Below are 19,321 nucleotides of genomic sequence, written 5' to 3'. Positions count from 1 at the left end.
ACTGACAAACGGCCGAAATGGGTGTATATAATACTTTGATCCCTGCGGGGCTAGTACTACATCGTCCCAAGGAGCTTCAGCCATGTCTTATGGCCTGAAGGCTGACGATAGACCACGAGTCATCTATAGTGATGTCCGATAAAAGACTGATAATGATCTCGAGGGGCCATTTTTTGATAATATGATCAAGAAGACCCTTAACGTTACTCTCGGAAGATGTATAATGACGAAGAGGACAAGGGAACGGGCCACAATTAATTCTCACGACAGCCGTCGCCTTCCCCGCCTGATGGTGAGTGTTAAACTATCACGGTTTTAGAAATAATTATTGTTTGCGTTGTTTTGCTTGTAATGTACTCAGAACTATTCCATTGTTGTTGTTATCTTGATACGTTTATCCAGTCATAACTCTAGCCCCGTTCGTATTAACGTTGAGGTCAATTAAAGAGAATAAGCATTAATTATTTCGAGGAGCAATTGTTTTGATGTAAAGAGAGAGAGAGAGAGAGAGAGAGAGAGAGAGAGAGAGAGAGAGAGAGAGAGAGAGAGAGAGAGAGAGAGAGTTATTTTTGTCTACTGTGCATGTATGCGAAAGACCCGCTCTATGAACCCGTGGAAGGTCCACATTTCAGGGGCATGTGAAAGGTTTGAAATTTCATATTTTGAAGTATAAGAAGCTTCTGCCTTTTTTCTAGTTCATTTTGAAGGAAATTCCCCAAAATGTTCGGGTATCTTATCAGTCTAGGATAAACAAATGCTCAGCACTGGCTGCAGCGTGCAGTTTGAAAAACTGTCGGGTATATATTAAGCCATTTTCATAACGGCATGGTCGTATATATCTCGGTTATATTACTTGAACGACAACGCATGATGCTTCATATTGTGTCCAGGCCATTTCTGACATCTGTTTCTATCGCAGACGGGATGGGAAAAAAATGTTTTGGATTTTAAGTTAAAACAATACAAGTAACGTGAAGTGAAGAACCTCTTACACACACACACACACACACGCATATACATGCATTGTATGTTTTACTACTATAGAGAGAAGTTGCGTGTAAATCTGCTCTTGTTTATGCTGATTCGTTTTTAGCAAAATTTACAACTGGTTTGTAGAAATACGTATCAAATTAACCCATTCTAAACGTCTTTGCCATTTACAAGTTTTCGTACTGTCATTAACCATTAAATTATTCTTGCTAAATTGATTTTAATCACTTGAAATTTAATGGATATACGGACTTGTGGAAACAATGTGTATTATGTGAGGGGGACTTACACCGTGTTAGAAAGCTAGTCGGCTGCTGGCCAAGAGCACTCCATCTGTTGGGGGACCATGTATGGTCATTTACGTGTGACAAGAAACAAGGGCTCCTTGCTTATCGTCACACAGACGTGAAACGATATCAGCCTCTCCGTGTTAGTTACTCCTGTCTGACCAGGTTAGACTAAGCCAGTGGTTCTCAACCTTTTTATTACCACGCCCCCTCTAAGAGCTGGTCCTTCCCTCCACGCCCCCCTTGCATCCATAAGTAAAATTCCCTCCCATATTAGGAGGAAAATAAAAAAAAAGAGAAAGAGGAGGAGTTTCGAGGGACAGGGAGGGAGGTAACAACATAAAATAATGGTAAAGCCTTAGCGAGTCTTAAGAATGGTAGACTATAGGAAACTAACGTTATAAGGCGATACATTTGCATTTTTTTTATAAACTTCTGAATATTAGTTCCTCACTCTTGTTGAGAAAATAACGAATATAATTATGGAATTTTTAAATTTTCCCTAGGCCTCGCGCTCCCCTGGAAATTGCTGACGCCCCCCAGATTGAGAACCACTGGACTAAGCAATGAATTTATCCGTTTCCGTCCGTTCTTTCGATTGTTTTGGTGTAATTGTTTGAACTAAAGTTATCTAAAAAAGCTTTTGGTAGATTTCATCGGAATTATGTGGTTGTGGTGAGCATTGGGCGTTGTAAATGTTGATTGGCAAAGTACAGATGGATATCGGATTTCTTACGATGGCAGAGTATCCGTGCCGTAAAGCAACGGGAAAACACCCCTATCGAACGACCTCTTGAACGTAGCTCTAGTCTCATGCTGTAGGGAAGCTCATGTTGTAGCGTTAATCTTAGGCGGCGCAGATAGTGAAATGCCTCTAGATCATTAATCGTAGGCCTGTATAGTGGATGAAGTTGAACGAGAGCCTGAAGTGACGCCAGAAAATTGCAATTAATCAGTTAAACGAGAACCAGGGTCTGCGAGATCCCAGCTTCAAGCTGTTGTCTAATACTACAGGTCAACAACGCTGACGTGTCAGTAGAAGCTGGTTCCAGTTTGTCGTGTATTCAATATATATATGTATATATATATATATATATATATATGTATATATATACATATATATATATATACATACATATATATTCATATATGTATATATATATATATATAATATATGTATATATATACATATATATATGTATATATACATACATACATATAGTTAGTCATATTAGTGGGATAAATTACAAGATTACTAGAGTCATGTTAGTCGTGGTGTTATTGAATGAATGTCCAGTTTCATATATTGGTCTCCATTAACCGTATGACTTTGTGTATAGGACGGTGAGCCCACAACAGAGCTAGGCAAAATGAGGTTATTCAGAGAGAGAGAGAGAGAGAGAGAGAGAGAGAGAGAGAGAGAGAGAGAGAGAGAAATGGTAATGAAAATTTCGTTTTATGTGAATGCAGCGCAGGTAAAACTCATAGGAAACCGACTGTGACATTTTTCTCCACCGAAATAGCTGATATTTGTTTTCGTTCATGAGAGAAGCGCCACCAAAGAATAAAATGGCAGTGTTTATTATTCTCCCGGATTTATTCCCCGCAGTATTTATCCCCGAACCATTGTGTACGATTCACAACATTGTCCCGCCCGCTCGAAGCTGACAGCGAGAAACAATACTGGAGGATACATTGTTGCGTCGAGTTAAAAGATGCTTCATAAGCTTTAACTCGGTTAATGACCTGCACTTTTTCTTTGATGATGAGTGATGTTGGCGTTTATGTATTTATATCTATTTTTAAGGGGTTGGGGTTTCTGACATATTGTAATTTGTTCAGTATACTAAGTTTCGGAAAGTAAATGTTTAGTCATTATTTTGGGAATACTTCAGAACGAAAGAATGTTCGAATTCCTCTTCTGGTCAAGGTGGTGCGATGTAGCTGTTGCATCTTTATGTTGAAAAATGACTTTGCTGTTGTACATTTTGTAAAGATAGGTTGATAAAGATTCAAACCTCGTAGAACTTACTAGGGAAGCCTTTGATACGGGACTAATTAGCGAAGCAAGATCGTACAAGATATAGGCCTACATGATAAAAGACGGTTGAAAATCAGCTCAGCTTTGAAGAGAGCAATACTGAATTTAACGTATTTACCGAGTCTGTTCATAGTTCGTGTTGATGTGGTTCTACTTGTTCGTGAGGCTTTTGTTTACTAAAGATATTCCTGGTAGTATTTACGATCATGTTGTTATTTACTTACCACCAACCGTGCACACACATTTATTCAGGTGTGTTCGCTGTATTTAAGGGAAAACGGCCTAATCTCTCTCTCTCTCTCTCTCTCTCTCTCTGCACGATATACTCTAGTGTTGCTAGTTTATCTCTCTCTCTCTGCCTCTGCACGATATACTCTAGTCCTTCTTCGTTTACTCCTCACTTGGTCTCTAATTTGCTTGTTAATTTTAACTCGTTTTACCTTCACTTGGTTTTATCTGCACGAGATACTTGCAAAGTGTTGTTAATTCTCTCTCTCTCTCTCTCTCTCTCTCTCTCTCTCTCTCTCTCTGCTTCTTGCTCTGTGCCAGTTCAGTCATGACTTCCAGTGCTATCAGATAGTCTGCCTTTTTGGAGCCGACGGTAAAGATTGGCAGCCGATATCATTATAACCTATGGTAGGGGCTGAGAACCAGCTCCAATTGGGGACAGCGATATCGGTTGTGATGCAAATCCAAACCAAAGGTATAGGCTAGTTATTTTGTTTTTTTTTTAGGGGGACAGAAATACCCAGCTTGAAAAGAAAAAGAGGCCCGTATATTTTGTAGCGGCAGGGGGTTGGGGGTGGGAGATGGAGCTCTGAGTAGGAGAGCAGTATCGAGTTTTTTTGGAGGGGGGGAGGAATAGGAAGGGGGGAGAGTGTTAGTTTGGCGTTCACTGTATGGTTTTCACAGCTAAAAATCATTTTCGATTGTCATGTATGTTGTTTTGTCAAGTATGTTGTTTTAAATAGAATTCTGTAAAAAAAAAAGCCGAGGTGAAAATCTGAAATTTACGATTATCAAACGTAGCTGAAAGTAAAACTTCTTGATTATACTTACTTGAAAGTGTAGAGTTATATATTTGAAAATCAAAATTTTAATGATCAGACACAATTGAAATTTCAACTAACCTGAAATGCTTTCGTATCATAAATCAGTTGGAAGTCAAAATTGACGAGCGCCAAGACGTAGCCTAGATTCTGAATTACGAGTATTAAGAAAGAGTTTGATGAGTTAATTTACTGGTTTCTGATTCGGTTTCATGACCAGTTTTCCGGTGCGAAGACTTGGATGTGATATTATAAACTTATAAGCATTGTCTATAGATGACACTGCAGTTTTGCTGGTTGACAGCCTTCGCTTTCGAGTAAATAGATATGGTGGAAAGTCTTCAGATTACAGTTGAAAGCCTACACATCCGCCAGTAATATATTGGTGGAAAGTCTTCAGATTTCAGTTGAAACCTACATATCCGGTAGTAATATTTGTGTGTGTGTGTGTGTGTATATGTATGTGTATATATATATATAGAGAGAGAGAGATATATATATACAGTATATATATATATATATATATATATATATATATATATATATATATATATATATATATATATATATATATATATATATATATATATATATACACACACACACACAAATATTACTGCTGATATGTAGGCTTTCAACTGAAATCTGAAGACTTTTCCAATTAAATATATATATATATATATATATATATATATATATATATATATATATATATATACACACACACATATTACTGCTGGATATAGGCTAACTGAAATAAAGACTTTCCACCAAATACCAGAAAGGAGTATTGTGTGTGTGTGTGTATACAAATACATACATACACACACACACACACATATATTATATATATATATATATATATATATATACAGTATATAATAAATATATTATATACATATATTATTGCCAGATGTGTAGGCTTTCAACTGAAATCTGAAGGCTTTCCACTAAATCTGTTGAATCGAAAACAAACAAATTGAAGTGTCATAAATTTATAATATATCTAAGTCTTCATACAGAAAATTGGTCACGAAAACCGAAACAGAAACCAGTAAATTAAAATGTATATATATACATATATATACACGCACACACACACACACATATTATATATATATATATATATATATATATATATATATATATATATATATATATATATATATATATATATATATTATACAGCAGCATATATAAATGAAGTTGTTAGTCATCAAAAGTAATTGATGTGCTTGAGAGTATTTGATGAGAATTATCATAAAGGGGGAATTTATATATGATAATGAATAAGATTGAAGCGAACCTGACATGGGACCCATTCAGCGACTTGATGGCGCGGTGGTAACGTCCACCGGAGTCGCTGAATGGGTCCATGTCAAGGGTCTGCGTTCTGATGGTACTTATTAATTTATCACTTATATAAATTCCTTCAGTGATAATTCTCCATCGGAGATACTCGAGGTAGCGTGAATTTGATATTAAACGACATTTGTAGCTTCATGACTGTATATAAATCACGCAGATAAAAATTTCTATATATATATATATATATATATATATATATATATATATATATATATATATATATATATAAATGTCATATCATATGGTGTGTGTGTTATACGGGTGCAGTATAAATATTGCTTTTCTCTATATCCGGCCCTCACTTCTATTACATTTAAAATTGGGACGCCACTGGGGAAAATGGATGGATCACTCGAACAAATAAGTCAAATCGTAAATAATGTTTTGCTTCTGTTTCTGTTTGTTTTGTTTCTTGGAATTGTTTGCATGAATCTTGCTCAGAAAAATGTTTGAGCAAATGCAAATGCAACGGGCTTTATTTTTTTAGGGTTGAGTATACTCTTCCATGTGAGAGTTTGCCCTGTTATTAGGTAATTTCTGAAAGACCTTGAGGTCTCGAAATGTTTGAGTTTCAGTAATATCGTTCTGTTTTAGACATTCAGTAATGGTGTTTCTATTTAGACATTGTTGTTCAGTGTTATGGATGGGACTTATATATTTAAATTAGTGCATTTTTTCTCAGTTGGAAGGGGTGTTATGAATTTGGTCTTGTAATAGTGTAGGAACTCAAAGGAAAACGGAAATTAGTGTCCTTCTGAGCAAAAATTAATGTTCTCAGCAAATAAATTTGTCCTAAGCAAAATATTAGCGCCCATCTGAGATCAAATTAGTGTCCTGAGCAAAAAAGAAATTAGTGTCCTTCTGAACGAAAAATTTAGTGTCCAAACAAAAGAATGAGTGTCCATCTGAGCAAAAATTATAGTGTCCTTAACAAAAATGAGTGTCCTGAGTAAAAGAGTTAGTGTCCTTTTAATCAAAACGAAATATTCCTGAGGACTTAGGTGAATAATACAGTATTACGAAAGAAAGTATTGTACATTAGGTAATCAATTAATAAAACAATTCCAAGAATTAACTGCGTCTTTACAAAGCAGTAATTGTATACTGAATTCATAAGAAAAAGCAGTCTAGGGTTCAAAGAAATTTGATAACACGATGATATAGGTTCAACGTTTTTATTTTATATTTTATTTTTTATATTTTTATGACGCCCTCTGAGACCTTGTGACCTAGCGAGAGGCCCCTGGCCAGTAATTGGGTCAAAAGATCAGCAGCAGGAGCAGCAGCCCTGAGGTCCTGAGGCCAAGGGTTTATATATTGGGTCTAATAACGAAGAGCTTTGAGTGCCAATTAGGTGCTTGCAGGAGAGTGCCTCTCGAGGACCCCCCCCACTCCCTTCTTTCTTCCCTCCTCTCCCCTCCTTCTCCCTCCCCCTTCCTCTCCCCTCTCCCCCCACTCAGACGTCCCTCTACTTATACCCCATTTTTATCCATGTTCTTCGAAATAATTTCTTACCCTTCCCTGTCCCCAACCTCCCCTCCCCTCCCCTCCCCTCCCTCCTCCACTCCCCCCTCCTCCAACCCCTCCTTTCCTCCTCCACTCCACTCCCTCCCTTCCTCAACGACCCTTCCTCCCCCAACCTCCTCCACATCCCCTTTCCTCCCCTCCCCTCCCCTCCTCCTCATCCCTCACTTGTCTCCTGAAAGTTGCCTGCCTGTAGCCGGTGACAAGGAAACGGATACAGAGAGTTATATAGAAATTCAGGTACAAATGGGGAGTGTTGATAGGTCAGGGGTTTGAAGAGATGTTATTGTCCCCTGAGAACACTTGTCTCATTCATGGTTTTTTTATCTTTCATTCATCTGATGACCAGTTATCTATTAAATTATCTGACGTATGTTTATATGTGTGTATATATATTATGTATATATGTATATATATAATATAAATTATATATATTATATATATATATATATATATATATATATTACATATATATATAAAGGTTCAAACACTGGTTTACACGACAAAACCATATACATTTCCGAATAAAAAAACTTGGGTGTTCGTGATCACTGGTGAATACAAAAGTTTATTATGTATAGCTTATTTTGGTTTTGTTTTGTGTAAACAGTGTTTTTATGGGTCTTTTGAACTTTATAGAACACTTAGATTACAGTGAGTATATATATATATATATTTTATATTTATATATATTATATATATATGTGAAATATATATATTTATTTATATATATAATATATATATATATATATAATATAATATATTTTTATTATATGTATATATATATATACATATAAATATATATATATATATATATATATATATATAATATATATATATTATATACATATATATATATATATATATATATATATATATATATATATATATATTTATATGTAAATATATTATTTATATATATATATATATATATATATATAATAAATATATATTTATATATATGTAACATAAATATATATTATATATATATATATATAAATTCATATATATATATATATATATATATATATATATATATATATATATATATATATATATATATATATATATTGTCCTTCCTGGACATAAAGAATCCATGGTATGTTTGTCATGACCATCATAAAAATCATGGAGAAGGTGCTGTTACGGCAATTTATGTTTTATTACTTCCCGTAAAATGACATTTCATAATAATATGGTAAGACTTTTCTTTGTTATGGATGTGGAGCGCGAGTTCGTATCCTCGACGGCGTCGTGTTACTTCTCGCCGTTTTTATTTATTGTTTATTTCAGGCTCGTGTATACCACTTGTGTTTGGGTGTGATTACTCTTGTAGAAAGGGATATGCATTGTAATGGGAATGAAGAAATGGACGGGATATGGGATGATGCATGGCGTTGCCCTCACACGTTTCCAGAATTGTATAGGCAAATATGTATTGTTTTCTAGTTTAAAAGAAGAAATAGAGAATAAGGAAAAAGTTTTTGTAATGAATTTGTGTACAAGGCCACCAGCTATGTGATGTGTGTGTGTATGTATATATATATATATATATTATATATATATATATATATATATATATATATATATATATATATTTATATATATAAATATATATATAAATGTATATGCTATATGTATATGTATGTATGTATGTATTTATCCATCTATCTATTTGTATATGTGTGTGATACACATTACAACACACACACACACACACACACATATATATATATATTATATATATATATATATATATATATATATATATATATATATATATATATATATATATATATATATATAAAATAAAATGTGTGTGTGTATTTTGTCAAACACGCGTGACTTCTTTTACATTCACGGATATTAAGCCATAAATATCGTTTAATATACAATTCACTATAGCCTACCTTTGGGAGTAACTTACACCCAGGGGGAATTATAATGGACAAGTAGCCTACTTATTCACCGGAGGGACGAACCGCCGCGCTGCCTGGTCTAGAAAAACGATAGATAGTGACCTGACCACTGCGCCATCTAGCGTAAGTTAGTACCGTGATTTCTCGTCAGAGCATGTGAACGTATAATTGTATAAGAGTTAAGAAAGTTAAATCGGTTGTCAGCTACAAGACAAATTATATGGCAGGGCAGAAAAAGGCATGGTGAATCTATTTTGTAAAATTTGTCTTGTTAAAATGGAGAAAATATGAGTGAAGCGCAACCTATTTCACGATGTCTGAGCAAATTGCGATTATTTTACGTATGAAAATTAAATTCTTGTAATAGAGGAAGATTGCCTCGTGCAAAAATTCACACTAGATCAACTACGTTTAAGTTTAATCCCAAAATATTTTAACAGCAAATATCACGAAAATAACGATGATAATTCTTTCCCATAACAAATGTAAAAGGAAGATGAAACACTAAGGAAGGTAAAAAGTAAAAAAAAAAAAATTAGAAGACAGTAATAACTCCCAATAAATCGACTAAGTGTAAATTTAATTCAAAATAATTTAAACGACGAAATGTCACAAAAATACTATGTTAAATCTTTCCCAAAACAAGCATAGAAGGAAGATATAATAATAAGGAAAGCCAAAAGTAAAAAAAAAAAAACTAAGATTGTAGACGAATAAAGAGAAAGACACAAAGGGGCTAATTTCCTCCGCGTTTAAAAATATTCCCCTCATTCCCCTTCCGGCCAATTTCATTTTTGAATTTTCCCCGTGGCTGCTTTTCCTCCTCCTCCTCCTCCTCCTCCTCCTCGAGAACCTCAAAGGAAATGATTGGAATTACGAAATAAAATGGAAGAGGAAAATGAGAAAATATTCGGCATCTGTTTAAAAAGGTGAAAACGGAAAATAAATGTGCATAAAAGGCGAGAATGAATTGAGTTCCAAAATATGGGAGAAGAAATGGGCGAATATTCTGATTAAAAAAAAAAACGATAAATAATTGGTATAAAAGGCGAAGAAAGAATTGAATTACAAAATAAAATAGAAAAAGGAAAATGGAAAATATTCGGCATTTGCTTAAAAGACAAAATATTAAAATAAATCTTTTTTTTAAAAAAGGGCGAATGATAAAGAGAATAACGACGCAATATAAATGAAGAAATTACTGCATTAGAGAACAGAAAATATAATACAATACTGAGTAAAAAAGTTAAAATAGAAAGAAAGGAATGTAAAAAATAGAAAATACATTGTATAAAAAAAGGCGAAGACTGAAAAGAATAAAATGCAAAGAAATGAAGTAGTTATGCGTCAGAGAACAGAAAATACAATAAAATATTAAATAAAAAAGCGAAAAAACGTTAAAAAAACAGAAACACGTCTGCATGAAAAGACGAAGAACGAAAAGAGTATAGATGCAAAAGAAATGAAGTAGTTACTGCATTAAAGAACAGAAAATAAAGTAAGATACTGAGTAAAAATAAAGTTAAAATAGAAAGAAAGGGAATGTTTGTAAACAGGCGTCCGTGAGTCCACTACACCAGATCGTAATGAGTTCATTTGGATTCACATTCCAATATTTCTGGGCTAATCATTTGCAGGGGGAGGTTCTTTTTGTTGTTTCTGAAACATGGGCTGGTGGGGAAGGAGGGACCGGTTGTTGGGAGACTCTCTCTCTCTCTCTCTCTCTCTCTCTCTCTCGCTAGTATTTCTTTCTCATGGAGACTTAGTATTTTTCTTCCTCTATCACGAAGATCTAGTATTTATTCTTTCTCACAAAGAGTCATTCTCTCTCTCAAGCAGATAAGAATTATGTAAATCTACAAGAGTACTCCTATTGGTTCCATGTGCCTTACTATAAAAGACATCCGGCCGCTTATACCAGACTCCTTTAAGTCTACCGCAAGTTTGTCACACTCTTGTTTGTCACGTGTCACATTAAGATAAATAGCCGCCCACGCAAGACCCCTACGTTCTGCTGCAAAGTTAACCACTCGTCCGATTCCGTTCTTCTCGTCGGCGTATCTTGAGCCGACGCGACGCGAGAGGACCCAGAACTGATGCCATTAAAATATCGGGGATAAAAGGTGACCTTTCCGTAATCTCGTTTCGCAATCGGACATTGATATTTGGGGTCTAATAATGTCGTTATTGGATGCTCTGCATAGGATAACAGGCTTTGAAACCTGATAATGCTTCCTCGCGTTTCCGCCAGCGCCCCCGGGGCCGATCGCAGTTATTGTAAATGACAGGTGCCGCTGATGAAAGTATGGATAAAGTCTCCTGAAATTGATATCAATTTAAACTTAATTATTGGTATCATTTACGTCTAAGCTTGGTTAGATATTCCTATAAGAATATTGATTCTTTTGACGCATTGTGGCTGTCTCTCAGGGCGAATATTATCTAAGGATAAGATATTTTTTTTAATCTGACACTTAAATTTGGATAAGTTTTCTAGGATAGTTGGCAACGTTGTTATTCGAATGTAAGATGTTGCCAGTCTTTTAAAAATAACGTACTGATTAATACATTGTCATGGTGGTTCTGATATTCATATTTTAGAGGTCAATGTTACACGAGAATATTGATTAATGCAGTGCTATTGTTGGTTTAGGAAGAGTACATATAGGTACATTGTTTTGTATAACTGAATCACGAAAAAATGGAGCGTGATAAATATATAACAAAAACAAGATCCACGAAGGAAAGAGAAACAATGGGAGTGCTGCAAGGCCTTTCTGACTTATCACCTTTCCTTAGCAGACTGAAGAAATATAACAATAAGTTTACAAAGAAAGCTCATATAAATGACAGATGGGGTTGTAAGAAAAAATATGTACCTGGAATCCAACACAATTGAAGAATTAGTAGAACTGCAAAACAGGGTTAAATATTTACGAGGTTTTACAAAGGATTAGGATTAACCGTTCAAAAGTAGGGACAGAACTAATAAAAGATTATACAAGGAGGTGCCTGACCACCAAAAAATGTTATAAAAGTACAACTATAGTAATTCTTTTTTGTAAACAATAACAATTTTTGCAAGACGAAACATTTTTACAAATACAAAATTATATTAACATACGAATATATAGAAAATGTATATAAGGTGACTAATTTGTAATTGTCAGTGATTTCATCTTTTTAGTCGTTCTGAACATTTTTCTAATTCAGGGGGTCCAAATACATGCCAGGGTTACAAGCCAAAATTACAGCTGAAGTAAGCTGTATGCTAGCGGGATTCTAAAAGATTTCTTGAAGAAAATTTTTCGATCTGGCAATCACTGAACTTTCAGTCCAATTTATCCTGTGGAGTTTTCACTTAAATGAATGAATATAGTATTGATGTTTGCTCAGTTTTAACAGAATACCTATGTTGTTTCATACGTACATCTAAATCTTTGCCAGATTGGCCAATATAAAAACAGGGCAATCCAAACATGGAATTTTATACATTATGTTGTTGTTTTCTTTTAGGGCTATTTTTATTAACATTTTTTAGTGTGTTATTATAGGAAAAAATAAGGTTACATTAAAAGATTTTAACAGTGATCTTATGTTATCAAACCACTAAAGTAAGGCAAGCTAAGAATGTTCTTAGGGGTTTCTTTTCTTCATGTTACTTTACTATAAAACTATATAACAAATATCTAGTATATGAAGAAGGATAACATTAATCTGTCCTTATTTTTCTTGTGTAAGATTTCTTGATCCAAATACTGGGGACTGACATTGTGCAAAGCTCGTAAAATGTAGAAGAAAAATTGATATTTTGATATTAAGTGATGGCCTGAATAAAATGGACGTGTTGTTGGCTGGTTCCCTATAAATACTGAATTTGCATTGAAACGGTTCTATGTATTAAAACATCTAAGAAAGGGAGGCACTGTCTCTTTTCTAACTCTAAAGTTATTCAAAATAGAGAGTAAATAATTTACATCAATACCAGCAGGCAAAAACAGTTAAAATATCGTCAATATATCTATACCACTTTAAAGGAGTATAAATGATAGTAAACATCGTTTTTCAAAGAATTCCATAATATAAGTTTGAGAGGAGTGGGGATAAAGGGCTGCCCATTGCCATAACAAATATTTGTTGGTTAAATTCACTCATTGAATATAAACTTACAATCACAGGTGCACAACCTAGTGAGTGAAATAATATGACTTACAGGTAGATGTAATTGATGATGAATTAGTTCATTGCCAAGATACTATAAAATAGAATCTATAGGGACTTTAGTAAAAGAGAACAAAACATCAAAACTGACGAATCTGTCAGTGAGGCAAAAGTGATTTTGTTTAATTTATCAGCTAAATCTAGACAATTATATATGTGAATCGAAGTTAGTTCCAAGTAACGGGGACAAGAGCTTGGAAATATATTTCGAAAGTTTATGTGATACTGAGCCAACAGTACTGTAATAGGGCTGCATAGGGATTATTTTCTTTGTGCGTTTTTGCCAATCCGTACAAGTAACGTAACGAGGAAATTTTTACTGACAACTGACTTATTACTTATTTATCTTTAAGGATTTTTTCAATCTGCTATTGTAATTTTTTATGACCTGATGAAGGGGATTTTTTGTCATTTTTTTGTAAGTCGTATCATCATCCAGTGGGGCTTGCATACGAGATATGTAGTCAGCTTTATCGAATAGTATTGTAATTTTAGATAAAGCTCACTACGTATCAGAAATAGAGAATGAAATAAAAGTGTTCCGAACTATAGACTAAAATAAGTGTTCAGAACTATAAATTAGAATGAGTGTTCTGAACTATAGAGTGAAATAAGTGTTCAGAACTACAGACTAAAATATGAGTGATCAGAATTGTAGAGTAAAATACAAGTGATCAGAAATATAGAATAAAGGGAAAGTTAAGTCATAATAGGTACAACTTGGGTAATGTGAACAATGATTTTTATTCGTAATAGTTTTAACTTTGATCCAGTTGAAAAGGCACTTAAGACATTATTAATAGTTGCGAATTTTTATCTATATTTTTTGTTTAAATAACTACAAGTTATTTTAGTGTTTTTATAACTGTACATTGTGTATTGGATTAATAATGAATGTATTTTAGATATATAACTTGCGCCATTAATCTGTCTTGTTTAATTTATTTATTTCTCTCTCTCTCTCTCTCTCTCTCTCTCTCTCTCTCTCTCTCTCTCTCTCTCTCTCTCTCTGGGCTTCGTTTTGTATGATTTCACCTTAGGGCAAAACTTGAGACAAATTTTATGGACAAAACATTATCTTTGCTTTACTACCTTCAGATGGGAAATGTAACTCTGTATGCATTTACGATCGTGGGATTCACGTGAACCCAATAAAGAAAGGCAGTGCATAAGTTAACTAGGCGGAAATGTCATTCTCGTTATTTAGACCCATTACCGAACTCGTTGTGAAAAAGTTCGCAGCCTCTCTACAGATTTCTTATTTAACGAGAGGGAAGTTTAGTCCCATTTTGTCATTCGTGTTTCGTACGTGGCCTCGCCGGAATTCGAGGTAATCCACGTGCATTCTGCTGTGGGCAAAGTTTCAGTCTTTCTCTGTTGGTTTGTGGTACCTCAGTGTTACTTTGTTTGTTTGCTATACCTCAGTTTGACTCTTTTGTGTGTTTGCTATACCTCAGTGTTACTTTGTTTGCTATACCTCAGTTTGACTCTTTTGTGTGTTTGCTATACCTCAGTGTTACTTTGTTTGTTTGCTATACCTCAGTTTGACTCTTTTGTGTGTTTGCTATACCTCAGTGTTACTTTGTTTGTTTGCTATACCTCAGTTTGACTCTTTTGTGTGTTTGCTATACCTCAGTGTTACTCTTTGTTTGTTTGCTATACCTCAGTTTGACTCTTTTGTGTGTTTGCTATACCTCAGTGTGACTGCGTTTGTTTGCTGTGAATAAGTGTGACGCTTGTTTGTGTGCTCTACCTCATGTGACTTGTTTGCTGTACCTCAATGTGACCCTGTTTACTTGCTGTACCTCAGTGTGACTGTTTGTTTGCTGTACTTCAGTGTGACTATGTTTATTTGCTGTAGCTCAGTGTGACTGTGTGTTTGCTGTACTTCAGTGTGACTGTTTGTTTGCTGTACCTCAATGTGACTTGTTTGTTTGCTGTACCTCAGTGTGACTGTGTTTGTCTGCTGTGCCTCAGTGTGACTTGTTTGTTTGCTGTACCTCGGCACGACTCTGTTTGCTGTGCCTCAGTGTGACTTGTTCGTTTGCTGTACCTCGGCACGACTCTGTTTGCTGTGCCTCAGTGTGACTTGTTCGTTTGCTGTACCTCGGCACGACTCTGTTTGCTGTGTCTCAGTGTGACTTGTTCGTTTGCTGTACCTCGGCACGACTCTGTTTGCTGTGCCTCAGTGTGACTTGTTCGTTTGCTGCTGTGCCTCAGTTTGACGTATTCATTTGCTGTACCTCGGCACGACTCTGTTTGCTGTGCCTCAGTGTGACTTGTTCTGTTTGTTGCACTTTCGCACGACTCCGTTTGCAGCCAGTGTGACTTGTTCGTTTGCTGTACCCCGGTACGACACTGTTTGCTGTGCCTCAGTGTAACTGTATTTGCTGTACCTCAGTGTGATCCATTTAACTCCCACTAGATTCAGACGATCTGTTGCAAGAGTCTGAGTTTTTTTGGTTTTCTGTAAAAGAAAACTATTGCGATGGCTTTGTTCGTCCGTCCGCACTTTTCTGTCCGTCAGATTCTTAGTCTTACTGAGGTTAGAGGGCTGCAAATTGGCATGTTGATCATCCACCCTCCAATCATCAAACATACCAAATTGTAGCTCTCTAGCCTCAGTAGTTTTTATTTTATTTAAGGTGGTCTGCCATAATCGTGCATCTGGCAACGACATAGCACAGGCCACCACCGGCCCGTGGTTAAAGTTTCATGGGCTGTGGCTCATACAGCATTATACCGAGACCACCAAAAGATAGATCTATTTTCGGTGGCCTTGATTATACGCTGTAGCGGCTGTACAGAAAATTCGATTGCGCCGAAGAAAATTCGGCGCATTTTTTACTTGTTTACTTTTCGTTACCAATAGGCTAACTGTGTGGAACTCGTCGTCCATTGCTGGGTGTGAAATTATGTCATCACTTTTAACTATATTCGCTAATTACGCAGTGACACGCATCTGGAGCTTTAGAATTATTTAGATTTTTAAGTTACCCAAAAATATATGTTCCCGTGTAAAGGATTTTGAGATTTTAATATGAAGAGTGTTTAAACCATAAAGATTTGTTTTCGGTTAAAGGATTTCAAAGATATTAATTCTGGAGTTTTTAACACGAGGAATATTAAATTCCAAGAAATATATTCCAAATTCTTATGGAACGGTCGTAGTCAAATTCAGACGTGGCTGTATATGGCAGCCTCATTTTAAGAATCCCAAAACTTCCCGTGATTCAGTTCGTGTGTTTTATTCTAAGAAAACAAGTTGATTTCAGACTTGATTTCCGAATTCTTTGGTTAATATGGTGATTTGTTAACTGAGCCTAATAATGAGAAAATGAAACAATTCCAATATTTATTTGTTTTCCTTATTTCCTGACAGCTATTTGTTCGTATTTGTAAGTTTCATTTCAAGATAATTTTCTACGCCAACATTTGCACGTTTAATCTCATTGTAAACAAAAATTCAGTCATATTTATCATTTCCCTCGCCGTCGTTACCGGCGTCGTCATCATTAAGCCTTATTACGTAGCATCATTTCCAGTCAGGTCAACAGAACCGTCGTCCATCTTAGTCTTGACATTCTTCTGTCAGAATCGACGCTCTTGGAATCCCAGATTCTCTTGTCGTGAATTTTTCCCTTCCGTCAAAGTGACGTCTCTGTCCTAATACATTGTCATTATATCTGTCTGTTTGTCTGTTTCTTTCCAAATTTTTATTTACAAGTTTTTTTTCTCCGTGGCATTTTGATATGCTATATATTTTGTTTACTTAAAATGTCAGCCTGTATTTCACTTCCATTTCCGGCCTGTATCCCCCTTCTATTTTCGGTATGTATTTAATTTCCGTTGTCAACCTATATTTCACTTCCAATTTCAGTGTATTTTACTTACCTTGTGGGTCTGTATTTCACTTCTCTTATCGGTCTGCATTTCACTTCCATTGTCAGTCTGTGTTTCACTTCTGTATTCTGTTCGTGTTTCACTTCCATTGTCAGTTTGCACTTCCCTTTCTTGTCGGTCTGTACTTCACCTCCATTGTCAGTCTGTATTTCCCTTCCATTGTCAGCTTGTATTCCACTTCCATTGTCGGTCTGCATTTCACTTCATTTGTCAGTCATTATTTTATTTCTATTGTCGGCCTGTATTTCACTTCCATGTCAGTCTGTATTTCCCTTCCATTGTCTGTCTGTATTTCACTTCCACTGTGAGTGTTTTTCACTTCCATTGTCGGTCTGTATACCACTTCCATTATCGGTCTGTTTTTCACTTCCATTGTCAGTCTGTTTTCACTTCCGTTCTCGGTTTGTCTTTCACTTCCATTGTCAGTCTGTATTTCACTTCCATTGTCAGTCAGTATTTCACTTCCGTTCTCAGTTAGTATTTCACTTCCGTTCTCGGTCTGTATTTCACTTCCGTTCTCGGTCTGTATTTCACATCCGTTCTCGGTCTGTATTTCACTTCCGTTGTCAGTCTGTATTTCACTTCCATTATCAGTTTGTATTTCACTTCCGTTCTCGGTCTGTATTTCACTTCCATGGTCAGTTTGTATCTCACTTCCGTTCTCGGTATGTATTTCACTTCCGTTGTCAGTCTGTATTTCGGTAGCATTGTTGACTTCCATTGTCGGTCTGTTTTTCACTTCCATTGTCAAACTGAATTCACTTTCATTGTCAGTGTGTATCACTTCTATTGTCGGCTTATATTTCATTTCCATTGTCGATCTTGCCTCTAATTCCCATATTTATCCCCATTACTCGCTGTATTTCTTCATAGAACCCGATTTCAGGGGAAGTAGGTATTTTATGGTGGCTATTTTCTGTCCCGAGAGGATTAAAAATCCGACGGTAAAGCTCAGAAATTATGGCGCGGAAATTGTACCACCTGGATGTTATTTTTCTTCTTCTTCTTCTTCTTCTTCTTCTTCTTCTTCTTCTTCTTCTTCTTCTTCTTCTTCTTCTTCTTCTTCTGATCAGGTCCTCAGGGTATGGTTTGGTTTCTTTTCATTACGTCTTCTTGTTATCATTTTTTTTTCCATCGTTCTCTCATTTGTTTTCAAGTTTTCCCTGACGTGTGTACCATAGCTTTTAAAACCTATTATGAATCATGTATAGTACATATAAAAAAATATTGTGGCATGAAGGATTCAATTGGTTTAAGTGTCCAGCCTTTTCTTTGCGTCATAGGAATATTTAGTGACATTTGATGCAAGAAACCCCACCCCCCCAAAAAAAAAAACATGCAAAATATTCCAGTGAAGTCTTCATCCTTTTCTTTGCATTAAGTGAATATTTATTGAATATTTGATGAAAGAAAGTTTCCAGAAAAACATGCAAAATATTCCAGTATTTCTGGTCATGTCCAATTGATGTCTCCGTGACATATCGTAAATAACGTTGTTCTGATCAGCTGCCTGTCTTCAAAGTCTCCCTTTTCTCTCCTTTTTTGTGGTATTACGTGATATCTTTTTTTTTTTTTTTTTTTTTTTACAAAGGGGACGATGACAAAGAAAGAATTGTCATCCAGTTCTGATTTTTTTTTCAATTTACCAGTAACTTGACTCGTCGACTTTCTCTTGCTAAACGTTAGGTTGTACTCTTTTATTAAAAAAAAAAGGTTAGGTATTACTCTTTTATAAAAAGAGGTTAAATTTACTTCTTATAAAAAAGGGTTAGGTTTTAATCCTTTGATGAAAAAAGGGGTAAGTTTTACCCTTTTATATAAAAAAAGGTTAGGTTTTACTCGTTTATTAAAAAAAAGGTTTTACCTTTTATAAAAAAAAGGTTAGGTTTTACTCTTTTATTTAAAAAAAGTTAGGTGTTACTCTTTTATTAAAAAAGGTTAGATTTTACTTTTATTTAAAAAAAGGGGTCTGTTTCACTCTTTTATTAAAAAAAGGTTACGTCTACTCTTTTGTAAAAA

The 19,321-nt window shown here is 35.1% G+C and overlaps 2 protein-coding genes across 2 annotated transcripts in view; both read right to left on the bottom strand.

Annotated features, from left to right (window-relative positions):
• LOC136842811 (putative uncharacterized protein DDB_G0292636) overlaps positions 1-17,499 on the bottom strand; it is a 171,990-nt gene extending 154,491 nt beyond the window's left edge. The window contains exon 1 of the mRNA XM_067110679.1: positions 17,294-17,499. Within this exon, the coding sequence (XP_066966780.1) occupies positions 17,294-17,499 (206 nt within the window). The remainder of the gene's footprint in view (positions 1-17,293) is intronic.
• A 20-nt stretch (positions 17,500-17,519) lies between these two features.
• On the bottom strand, positions 17,520-18,116 carry LOC136842805 (uncharacterized). Its single transcript, XM_067110669.1, has one exon. The coding sequence runs from the start codon at positions 18,114-18,116 to the stop codon at positions 17,520-17,522; it is 597 nt and encodes a 198-aa protein (XP_066966770.1).
• Positions 18,117-19,321: the final 1,205 nt, after the last annotated feature.

This window comes from Macrobrachium rosenbergii, chromosome 2 (assembly GCF_040412425.1).
Source record: "Macrobrachium rosenbergii isolate ZJJX-2024 chromosome 2, ASM4041242v1, whole genome shotgun sequence".
In the NCBI taxonomy this organism is placed as follows: domain Eukaryota; kingdom Metazoa; phylum Arthropoda; class Malacostraca; order Decapoda; family Palaemonidae; genus Macrobrachium; species Macrobrachium rosenbergii.
This window is presented reverse-complemented; position numbering and strand designations above follow the sequence as displayed.

Excerpts from the sequence above, each read along its gene's own strand:
- LOC136842805 (XM_067110669.1), bottom strand. The coding sequence starts at position 18,116 with ATGGAAATGAAATATAAGCCGACAATAGAAGTGATACACACTGACAAT.